The 12,410-nt window shown below is 39.3% G+C and overlaps 1 protein-coding gene across 1 annotated transcript in view; it reads left to right on the top strand.

Annotated features, from left to right (window-relative positions):
- The window catches only part of fgd6 (FYVE, RhoGEF and PH domain containing 6), a 92,325-nt gene that overhangs the window by 8,575 nt on the left and 71,340 nt on the right, over positions 1–12,410 (top strand). The window contains exon 2 of the mRNA XM_052034190.1: positions 2,215–4,600. Within this exon, the coding sequence (XP_051890150.1) occupies positions 2,215–4,600 (2,386 nt within the window). The remainder of the gene's footprint in view (positions 1–2,214; positions 4,601–12,410) is intronic.

Raw genomic sequence — 12,410 nt, 5'->3', positions numbered from 1 at the left:
TGATATTATCTGTGAAGATATTGAATTTTGTCAAACCTGTTTATAAAATTCTTGCATGATTTTGTTTTGCTTTCAAATTTTGTTTCACTCCAAACATTAATCCTTGTGCTTTTGGCTGTTTAACCCTTTTGTCTATAAAATCTTCCTTTTATTTTCTTCTGATCCATCTCTAAGACCTGCTAATATCCATACTATTTTAAAGTACCCATGTGCTCTGATATGTGATTGTTTATATTTACATGTATAATCATTCATTTTCACTTGCCTCAATGTGTTTGTTGATTTTTCTCTTTGCCAGAGGTGTTCTGTCACTGGTCTTCTGTCTCTTGATCATCTTGCATCCTTATATTTGCCTTCTCCCTTGTTACTCTTCCATTGTTGTCTTGTGCTGTTTGAATGTGTTCTTTGCCTTTGATTCTTCCAGTCTCTCTTCTATGTGCTCTTGTGCTTTATCTGCCTTTTTTTTATCATCTCTCTTCATTTTGTCAGCTCATGCTCACTCTTTTTCACGCGTGCATCACCTTATGTTAAGAATATGCAGTTTTTTTTAAATAATACTGCCAAAGTTACTAGAACATGTTCCCGTAACTGTAATTGTTTCAGTGTTTTTTATGTGTGTGTGTGTATGTATGCATGCAAAAGTTTGGGCACCCCAGGTCAAAATTTCTGTAACTGTGAATAGCTAAGTGAGTAAAAGATGACCTGATTTCCAAAAGGCATTAAGTTAAAGATGACACATTTCTTTAATATTTTTAGTAAGATTACTTTTTTATTTCCACCTTTATACAGTTTCAAAATAACAAAAAAGGAAAAGGGCCCGAAGCAAAAGTTTGGGCACCCTGCATGGCCAGTACTTAGTAATACCCCCTTTGGCAAGTATCACAGCTTGTAAATGCTTTCTGTAGCCAGCCAAGAGTCTTTCAATTCTTGTTTGGGGGATTTTCGCCCATTCTTCCTTGCAAAAGGCTTCTAGTTCTGTGAGATTCTTGGGTCGTCTTGCATTCACTGCTCTTTCGAGGTCTATCCACAGATTTTCAATGATGTTTAGATCAGGGGACTGTGAGGGCCATGGCAAAACCTTCAGCTTGTGCCTCTTGAGGTAGTCTATTGTGGATTTTGAGGTGTGTTTAAGATCGTTATCCTGTTGTAGAAGCCATCCTCTTTTCATCTTCACCCTTTTTTCTCCAAACGTACCTTTGCTCATTGCAGCCAAAAAGTTCTATTTTAACTTCATCAGTCCACAGGACTTGTTTCCAAAATGCATCAGGCTTGTTTAGATGTTCCTTTGCAAACTTCTGACGCTGAATTTTGTGGTGAGGATGCAGGAAAGTTTGGAGAAAAAAGGGTGAAAATTTCATGAAAAGAACACCTCTCCAACTGTTAAGCACGGGGGTGGATCGATCATGCTATGGGCTTGTGTTGCAGCCAGTGGCACCGGGAACATTTCACTGGTAGAGGGAAGAATGAATTCAATTAAATACCAGGAAATTCTGGAAGCAAACATCACACCGTCTGTAAAAAAAAAGCCGAAGGTGAAAAGAGGATGGCTTCTACAACAGGATAACAATCCTAAACGCACCTCAAAATCCACAATGGACTACCTCAAGAGGCACAAGCTGAAGGTTATGTCATGGCCCTCACAGTCCCCTGACCTAAACACCATCAAAAAATCTGTGGATAGACCTCAAAAGAGCAGTGCATGCAAAACTGCCCAAGAATCTCACAGAACTAGAAAAATTTTGCAAGGAAGAATGGGCGAAGTCCCTCAAACAAGAATTGAAAGACTCTTAGCTGGCTACGGAAAGCAGTTACAAGCTGTGAAACTTGCCAAAGGGGGTGTTACTAAGTACTGACCATGCAGGGTGCCCAAACTTTTGCTTCGGGCCCTTTTCCTTTTTTGTTATTTTGAAACTGCAAAAGGTAGAAATAAAGTAATCTTAGTAAAAATATTAAAGAAATGTGTCATCTTTAACTTTATGCCTTTTGGAAATCAAGTCATCTTTTACTCACTTAGCTATTCACAGTAACAGAGATTTTGACCAGGGGTGCCCAAACTTTTGCATGCCACTGTATTGTGTAGTAACTTAGTGTCATGATATTCTTTGATTAAAGTTTTCTCTTCCAAAACATCCTAATTTATCACTTTATATTTTGTTAAAGCTATATCCAAACTATAGAAATACATTTCTCTTTATGTTTATCTTTCTCTTGTAGAAATAAAGAAGCCACCAGTGGCCCCTAAACCTCGATTTGTTTTGGTCAAGAAGCCACCGCCTCCTCCAGTTGCACCAAAACCAGATATCATAATTTTGGATTCTTTATCAGCACACAAGGCATCAAAACCAGCATTAGCACCAAAACCAGTATTGCCAAAAACTACACCTGTGGCTGAAGTGAAACCAACACCACTTCAAAATTATAAATGCTCAGAGGAAATTAAAAGTGAATTGTGTGAAAATGTGAAGTATCCTGTTTCTCAAGATTGTGGTGATGTAATGCAAAAGAGAGATTGTGAATTGACTGGTCAGTACATCATATCAAACTGCTTGTGTAAAACTGAATGTGAGCATAAATATATAAATGGTGAAAGTACCTGTAAAGCCCAAACAGTCATTGAACAGTTGGACAAACTGAAAACTTCGGAGCCTAACAAAAAATATGACCAAACAAAATATTCTCCTAGGGCAAAGCACAGGTCAGAGACTCAGCACAGCGACACTGTCATTAAGCACCAGATAATTAACAAAACTGGTTTCCTAGAACAGAAATTTAAAGATGTTTTAACTCAGGTTGTAACGCCAAATAATTACCTTCCAAGACAGAAGGATGCACATGGTGATGGAGATGTCAGATTGCTCAGTAGCAACATTGGGCAAAGTGAAGTCTTCAGTGCTGATCAAAATATAAGAAATTCCAAAAGAACAAGAGAAGCCTTTACAGATAATGACAATGAGATTAAAAGTGCTGATTATCGTGCAGTGATGAAAAATGGAAAAAATTGCCATTCCTTGGGTACTGACCACAAGGAGAGGGCGCCTAAGAGCCAGGCGAAAGTTCCTTTTACAGTTGTTGAAACGGATAAATTGATCTTTCAGAATTCTAACTCCTTAATTACTGCTTCAGCATCCAGCTCAACACCTTGCTCCAAACCAGTTCCTATGCCAAAGCCAAAAACAGCACGTTTGGTTGGTCTCATGAGGCAAAGGTGTATAGATGACAGTGCGGAAAATGCTGTGGGTCCCAAAGTGACATGTACTGATTCTTTTGCCAAAACTCCAAATGGAGCTACTTCAGATTTCAAGAAATCATTTGTTCCTTTGGATGCTTGCATTGACTCCAGGTATAACAATTCAAATCAGACTGCTGACGCGTCTTTTCATGGGAATATTGCCGAGTCTAGTCAGGCAAAAGAATCTTCTGGTCAAAGTAGTTTCTCCTCCGTAGAGCCAGGTCTGGGCTCTATCTCTAAAGTCAGGATATCTTCAGACTTGCAAAATAAAAGTAAAATAGAACAAATAAAGAAAGACTTGGAAAATGGCAACAGAACATTACCAGCAGACACAAAGAGTAGTTTTATTCGAAGTACTTCACTTTCTATGAGTTTGCCGAAGTATCTCAGTTTATCATATGCTCAGACAAAGCCTGAGTCAAACAATGAGACTGATTCAGACTTTAAAAATGTAACTACCAGTGAAGAAATTACTAAAATGAATATTTCTCCAAAGCCTGTTCCAAAAAAACCACAGCGTCACAGCCTACCTACAGGTGTTGCGATTAGAAGAGATGTACCAGCAGGTAGTCCTAAAGATGCAAGTAGAACAGTAGAGAATGATTCAGAAGAGGGACTTGACAGATTATTAAGCAGAGATGCTGATTTGCCCAGTAATGAGCATGAAGCAATTTGTCCAAATGAGAAACCTGTATGGAAACTTGCACATCCTATTTTGCCTTTCCCACAGAATCCTACCACTGTGGCAGTATCAAGTACTTCACAAAATAATGAAGCATTTACTGCAAAGCCAAGAGCTAAATCTTTGTCATCTGCAGATGCTGAAAAACCAGAGAAGTCTACAAAAGTGTCTTCAAAGAAAAATTCATTTAAGAGGATCCTTGGTATAAAACTATCTGCTAAAATGAAGAATGACTTTCACAAATTTTTGACCAAAGGCAGCTATTCACTAGACAGTATGTCATCTGTACATAATTCTGAAAAAAGCAATCAAGATGACCATCAGTGCATTCCAGGGTCGCGGATGGATGATCGAAAGAAAAAACCCACAAAAGCACATTCTGCAGATTCTTGTCTCCCAACAGCAAAGAAAGGCCACAAACCTAAAAATCTCTCTGAACTGCCAAATAATTTTACTGCTCAACAAGAGTCTTGTATTGAGCTGCAAAAAGATTGCCCAGGGAATTCTAAAGCACAATTTGGTAAACCACTGTTTCACTCTTCTAAATATGAAAATGTAAGCGCAAATTTTGATTGGAAAAGTTCATCCAGTGTTGAAGACTCTGATGCACTCATTTATGAGATAGAACCTTATGCAGTTTCAAACTGCTACCAAAAGTACAGAGCAGGTCCAGAGAACCAATGTATCAGGTAATTATGAGAATACTACATTGCACAACATTTATTAATTGTACATGAGAATTGATTATCATAAGCTTGACATGAGGCAAACTGTTTAGGCTCCAATTCCTTTACACTGAACCATGTGGAATAATCAAAGTGCAATTGCTCATAAAAACTAGGGAAGAAAGTTTGTCTTATCTCTGCCATATTGTGCTCACTCTTAACCACTTAAAGGATCCTTTTTGTACTTTCTACCTTAAAGAGAAGTAAGAAATTCTTCGTAGAATAATGCCCTGTTCAGTACCAATGCAAAGCCAAATCTTTACTCTTTCCCCTACAGACAAATTGATGTAGCGTTGAATTCTTCTAATCAAACTGGTTGCAGCCCAGCAGGGCCAGAACCAATATCCTTGCAGGGGGGTTTGCTTGTGCCATGGGGGAGGTTTATACAAGCTTGGCAATGGATGGGAACATTAAAGTGAATTCGAGTAGTAGAGAAATAAAGCCAAAGGGGGGGAAGTTAAAGAAGTGGCATGTGAAATAAATACAGTAAAACTCTAATAATCCAGACCCTTAGGAAAATTTTCTGGACTGTTATGTTACTCCTATTACCCCAACACACTTTTATTCCACTTCTTTTTAAAACCATGTTACGTATTAGTATAGTGAATTTTCCAGTGAACCCAATTAGTTTAAAGGGAGTGGGAAACTGAGCCCTGGTGAGTTCAAAGGGAGCACAACAAACAGGACCTTTTGAATTTCAATTTGTATGTTTCAGCTTGTATGACAGGAATTTCGACAAGCTGAAACTTACAAGGATTTCAGACCCCTGCCCGCATTCCACACCGGCTCTGCCATGTAGGGGAAAGGAGGTATAGACTGGAGAAGTTTATCGGTCCGTAAAATGTTGCCTATCAGTAGGATAAAGCATAAGTGGATGAATATCAAAGGCATGTAAGGAGGGAACTGTAATCATCATGGATGATTTTAATCTGCAAATTGATTGGACTAATCAAACTGGCAAGGGCATCGTGAAAGAGAAATTAATGGGGTGCACCAGGGATTGTTTCTTAGAACAATATGTTACAGAACCAACCCAGAAGAGAATATTTTGGATTTGGCCACATGCAATGAAATGGGATTCATGAGAGATCTGAGGAAGAATGATTACAAAAGGGTGGAATTGCAGTTACAATTTGAGGGCAAACACCTTTGGTCCAAAACCAGTGTCCTCAAGTCAAATAATGAAAATTACAAAGTATGAAGTTGGAGTTGTCTCGACTGAGAAAGTAGGCTAAATGAAAGGTCAGTAGATGAACAGTGGCAAGTATTTCATAACACTCAGCGAAAATACATCTTAGTTGGAAAGAGGGACTCAGTGAAAAAGATGAACCATGTCTGGTTAACAAAGTAGGTCAAGGGAAGTAATAAAACAAAAACTGGAACATGCAAAGTGGCAACAGCTTGTGGTTGACCAGAAGACCAGGAATTTTTCAGGAACCAGCAGCTAGAGACTAAAAAACTAATAAGGAGGGAGAAAATTGAAATCAAAACAAACAACAAAAATCTCCATGGACATATGAAAATGAAGAGGGCAGCGAAGTGTGGGACCACCAGAGAGTAAGACTGAGAAAGTAATGGGGAAACAGGGAAATGGATAATTTTAAGTTAATACTTTCCATCAGTCTTCATAGTGGAGGGCACTTGAAATATCCCAAAAATAACAGATGGATGCTTTTCCAATAGCATGGAAGAACTTGTAACAACCCATATCAAGAGGGAAAGGTATTGGAGAAACTAATGGGATTAAAGGCAAACAAATCACTGCAACCAGAGAACTGGCTGCAAAAATAGTTGAACCATTGGTTGAAGTTTTTTTTCAAAATGTGTGTGTACCAGTGGATTGGAAACTGCAAATGTGACTCACTTCTTCAAGGAAAATAGGAAACTACATAGGCCAGTTAGTTTAATGTTTGTTATTGGCGAGATGCTGAAGTCTAAAATCAAGGAAGATATACCAAAGAAGGTCAAAGAAGATGAATGCAGTCAAACCAAGTCAATGAAGTTTTATGAAAAGAAAGTCAAGTTCAAAAAATTCCTATAGTTCTTTGAGGATATAACAGGCGGATAGAGGGGAACCTGTATTTGTACTTAATTTGGATTTCCAGAAGGCATTTTAGACTGGTTATCGCATAGAAGACAGAGTTGGAATAAATGGGTATTTTTCAAGCCAGAAGGATTTAAGTGTGTCGTGGATCAATTCTTGGCCCTCAGTTATTAATTATTGATATTAATGACGGTTGGGGTGGGGAGGAGTGTGTAAGGAATCCAAGTTTTGCCAATGACACAAAAATAGATGCGAGGGAATGCTGGGAAGAGGGTATTTGTACTCTGCAAAAGGATATAGTTAGGTTGAGCAAGTAGGTAAAAACTTGGCAAATGGAGTTTAATGTGGCAAAATGTGAGGTCATGCACTTCTGTAAGAGCAATCAAAAGACAGATTTATCTAAATGGGGAGAGGTTGCTAATGGGTGAAGTGCAGAGGGATCGAAATGTTGTACATGAATGTTAGCAGGCATGTGCAGCATGTTGTTAGGAAAGCAAATGACTTATTGGACTTTACTGCAAAGGGTGTTGGAGTTTAGAAATAGCAAATTATTGTTACAACTGTACAGTGTGTTGCTGAGGCTGCACCTGGAGCACTGTGTGCAATTTTGGTCTCCTTATTTGAGAAAATATATACTAGCATTGGAGGCTAAGATGTTCATTAGGCTAAGTCTTGGGATGAGAGGGTTGTCCTATCATGAGTGCTAAAGATCTCTGTCTGTCTTTGGAATGTAAAAAAAATGAAGGATGATCTTATCAAGAGAAAAGATCTAAGAGAGCATGAGAAGATGGATGTTGAGATGTTTGAGACCATCCCACACTGGTGGAAACGATGGACATAGTTATATACGGGAAGTCATTTAAAACTGATGTGTGCAGGAATTTCTTCTCGCAGAAGATGGTGAATCTCTGTAATCTTTGAAGGCTAGATCTACCGGAAATAGGTACATTTTTAAAAGCTTGGTGAATTCAGTACTATGATGAAGTAGCACAGAAGAGGAGTTGAGACCTGGGACAGATCAGCCATGAATGTATTGAATGGTGAGGCAGGAAAAAGGGGTCAGGTGCTTACTCCTGCCCCTACTTCCTTATGTTCTTGAGTTGGCAGGCTGTGTCTAGTGGATTAGTGCATGGGCCCTAATATGTATCAATGATCTGGCTGAGAGGAACTGAATATCATATTTCCAAGTTTGCTTGCGGTCCTAAATTAGGTGGGATTATGATTATAGAGGAGGCTTCAGGGGCTATGGACTAGCTGAGTGAGTGAGAATGTGGCAGATGGAACGTGTGGAACGATATGAGGTCATCCACTTTGGTGAGTGTTGCAGAAAAGCAGAGTATTTGCTAAATGGTGAAAGATTGGGCTTTGTTGATTTCCAAAAGGACCTGGGTGTACTTGTACATAAATCAGCAGGTGAATAGGAGTGCAAAAGGTATGTTAGCTTTGATGGCAAGAGGGCCTGAATACAAGAGTAGGGGAGTCTTATTGCAGTTGTTTTGGGGCTTGGTGAGACTGCATATGGAATATTGGTCTCTACTTAAGAGAACGATGTACCCGCCATGGAAGAAAAACAGTGAAGATTCACTTGACAGAACATAGAACGGTACAACACAGGAACAGGTCCTTTAACCCACCGTGTCTGTGCTGAATATGATACCAAATTAAATCTCTTCTGCCTACGCATGATCCATATCCCTCCATTCCTTGCATATTCACGTGTCCATCTAACAGCTTCTTAAATGCCACTGTCACATTTGCTTCCAGCATCACCCCTGGAGGCCTTTTCCAGGCACCTACCATTCTCTGTGTAAAAGAAAACTTGTTCCAAACATCTCTTTTAAACTTTTCCCCGCTCACATCAAATGCATGCCCTGGTTTAATTGATGGCAGGAAGAGTCACAGTGTTACCGTTTCAGGTCCAAGACCCTTTGTCAGAGTGGGGAAGGAGGCAAAAGAAGCTTGTAAAGCTAAAGGGAGGGTGGGGGGAGGGGAATGGCTCTGATGGTGTAAAACTGAGATGATCATGGGGATAAATTGTAAACCAAGTTATCTGGTCAGTGAGTGAATGGGAGCAGTTAGGGAGTGAGAACATAGACAAAAGAATGTAAGAGTTATGAAATGTAGAGCAGGAGGACGTGCCCAGCAGTCAGGCTGCTCTACTCTGGAGGGCTGTGGAAGGTTGTCATTGAGTTCATTCAAAAGAGAGATTGATGCATATCTGGATATTGAGGGATGGATTTGAGATAGAAGATCAGCCCTGATCTTGATGAATGCTGGAGCAGGCTTATAGGGTCATATAGTCTACTTCTGCCCCTATTTCTTATGTTCCAGAATCTGATCTGTCTGCTAGTGTAATTCCTCAGAATTTTGCATTACTCTGGCCTTAAACAAAATACCTGAATTGTTCAAAGGCTTTCAGTGGCCATCTTTGCTATGTATTTGTCCAACATAGCAGATCAGTGCAGTCTGTACTTTAATAACTACACAAAGCTGTGCATCTAGTAATTTCAAATGTGTGTCAGATCTGCCACATTGGGAAACATAATATAAATGGAATAGTTCCACCACATCAGCCAAACACAATATACGCTGAAGAACAACTTAGATATGTAGAATTCCATATAGTATTTTCCATGTGGTCAAGCACCTTGATTTTATTTAGCATTACTTGCTCAATTGACTTTATCAGCATTTAGTTAAAAGATATATAACTGAATGTTATATAACTGAACAACAGTCCAACTGTTAAATTTATGACCACTGTTAGAAAGCTGAAAAAAATATGGAGCTACGAGTGAGATGCCTTGAAATAGTCACACCTTAAGTATATGTGACTCCTAGAGTGTTTCAGATGCAGAACATTTCCTCAGTCAACAGATGTTCGTGTCAGGACTGAGTAACAAAACAGTTCTGGATATGAAAAAGAGACTACGATGGGTGTGGTATTGGGGAGGGGGCATTGTGGTAAATATTTCAGTTGATTATGGACTTGCAGGGGAACTTAAAGCTTACCCTGAAATTGGCCACAGAGCTTTTTCATACCTCTCTGTTAACATTACTTACGGAGCTAGTTGCAATTTAGAAAAGTTATGTGGTGTTTTGATTTAAGTTTTCGAGAGATGAAGATGAAACGATAGAAACTATTTCCATTGTTTGGCAGTGTAGAACTGCGATGTGATCTAAAAAATTAGTCCCAAATCTTTTGAGAACAAAGTCTGAACACAACCGTGTGTGGAGATTGGTCAAAATTCAAGCTGCCTTCTGCAAATATCAGCTGAAGCTTCAGTTGTTATTTTAAGTCTGAGTTTGTTAGATTTTTGTTAACCAGACGCTTTAAGGGATGAAATTTATTTTGGCAGGGAATGGGACACAGAGTAGGTGTACAGTTGAGGGGAAAGTACAGTCAAATATAAAAGGAAAACTAAGTTAGTACAGGAGGCAGAGCACACATGGCATGAAAAGGTACAAAGGAGGAATGGAGGATTAAATTGCATCTGTTTTAATGCAAGGGGTTTTACTAAAAGGCGGATGAACTTCATTTTGATCAGCGCACGGGAATATGATTTTGTTGCTATCACAAACATGGTTGAAGAAAAGGCATAGGTAGGGTAGCCTGGCAATATTTTTTTCCCAGGGTAGAAATATCAAGTGCTGGAGGACATGCATTTAAGGTGAGGGGGAAAGTTTAAAGGAAATGTGCGGGGCAGGTTTTTTCCACACAGAGTGGTGGGTTCCTGGGATGGGCTACTGGGCGTAGTAGTGAAAGCAGATATGGTAGTGGCATTTAAGAGGCTGTTAGATAGGCATGAATATGCAGGGAATAGAGGGATATGGATCATGTGCAGACTGAGGAGATTTAATTTAATTCGAAAATGCGTTAAGCACAGATATTGAGAACCGAAGGGCCTGTTCCTGTGCTGTACTGTTCTATGTGATTGCAGAGGAGATTCATCAGGATGTTTCCCGGGATGGAGCAGTCAGTTACAAGAAGAGAATGGATAGGCTGGGTTTATTTTCCTTGGAGTGTTGGAGACTGAGGGGGGACCTGATGTGTATACAGTATTTAGGAGCATAGATAGGGTAGATAATAGGAAACCCTTACCTATAGCAGAGGCATCTAAAGCCCAAAGGCATAGATTTAATGTAAGGGATAGGAGGTTTGGAGGGGATCTGAGGAGGAATTTTCTTCATGCATAGAGTGATTAGAATCTAAGACATGCTCTCTGAGGAGGTGGTGGAGATGGGTACTCTCACAACATTTCAGAAGTATTTAGATGAGTACTTGAATCATCAAGGCATGGAAGGTTATGGACCAAGTGCTGCTACTAGGATAAGTATAAATGAGTACATAATAGTTGGCATGGACATACTAGGTCAAAGGGCCTGTTTCTGCCCTATATGACTCTTGCTCTCTCTGACTCAATTTAGGGCAAATGTGCATAAGTAAAATGAAGTCTGACAGTAGCTATGCTCTCTATGAATGGTGGAACGCGTTTAAGGGGTTAAACAGCCTTCTGTTCTTCTGTCTGTAAAGGGCCCTGAATAGAGGTTTAAGGGAAGATCTAATATTCAAAATTATGAGGCAATTTGATGAGTAATTATTGAGTAACTTTTTCCATTAGGAGAAGGGATGGTAACCAGAGGACATGAATTTAAAATATTTGGCCAAAGAACCAGAAGGAAGATGAAAAACATGTTCTAAAGCAGCAAGTTGTGGTTTGCATGGCACCATCTGAAACTATGATGGAAAGATTCCATTGTCACTTTCAGAAGAGAATTACATGTATGTTATCAGTGCTGTGGGAAAGGGGCAGAGGAGGGAGATAACTTAGTGCCATGTTCAGCAGTATTCTACAATACTGTAAATAAGATTTCACTCTAAACTTGTTAATGCATTTGGGCTTGTATGTTAAGTTGCCTTGATGGTCACACTCAAACCTCTGACGTAGAAGAGTTCATGCTGCCTTTCAGGCCATGAGCATGTTATTCCAACTCGTAGAAGTGCTGTTTTCAGGGATAGCTACATTGTAGTATCTATAGGCCTGTGGCTGCTGTGAATGCCTATATAACAAGCTGCAGCACATCAAGGTAAGTAAATGTAATTGGAATTCTTTTAGATATTTAACATTGAAAGAGTTTGTCAGCAATATAATTTTGCATTTTCATGCAACATTTTCATTAAGTTCGTCTAATGCCATTAAAAGATTAAATAAAAATACTAATTTATCATACACAGTGTGTAAACTAAGGAGTGAGTGTAGAAAGCATTGAAATTATTAAAGGTGTTCATTCCAGTATATGAAGTACAGTTCAAAGAATCCATAGCAATATTCAGAAAAGAGCAACAGGTTCTTCTCATGTGTTTGCCATTGTTCTTCATCAACTGGTACTACCAAAGAAAATCAAACTGGTATTCTGGAAAACAGCAAAAAAAACAGAAAATGCTTGATGCATTCAATATGCCAGGCAGCAACTGTGGAAAGAGAAACCGAGTTAATGTTTTACTTCTTTATAAATGGGAGAGAGAGAAAAATAAGTTAGTTTTATGTCACAGTGAAGGTCAGGGAAGGGATAGATAGGACAGAGAACATCGGTGGTATGGTGGAGCTAGGTTAAGAGTTAAATGGGGACACATGGTCACAAGTTGATGGGTCAGAGTGAGAATGGGATGGCGAATTAAAGTGATAGGCAACAAGAAGCTCAGGGTTTCTTCAATGCAGAAGAGACCAC

Source organism: Pristis pectinata, chromosome 19 (assembly GCF_009764475.1).
Source record: "Pristis pectinata isolate sPriPec2 chromosome 19, sPriPec2.1.pri, whole genome shotgun sequence".
Taxonomy (NCBI): Eukaryota; Metazoa; Chordata; class Chondrichthyes; order Rhinopristiformes; family Pristidae; genus Pristis; species Pristis pectinata.
The sequence above is the reverse complement of the archived record's forward strand: the minus strand, read 5'-3'. Positions and strand labels throughout refer to the sequence as shown.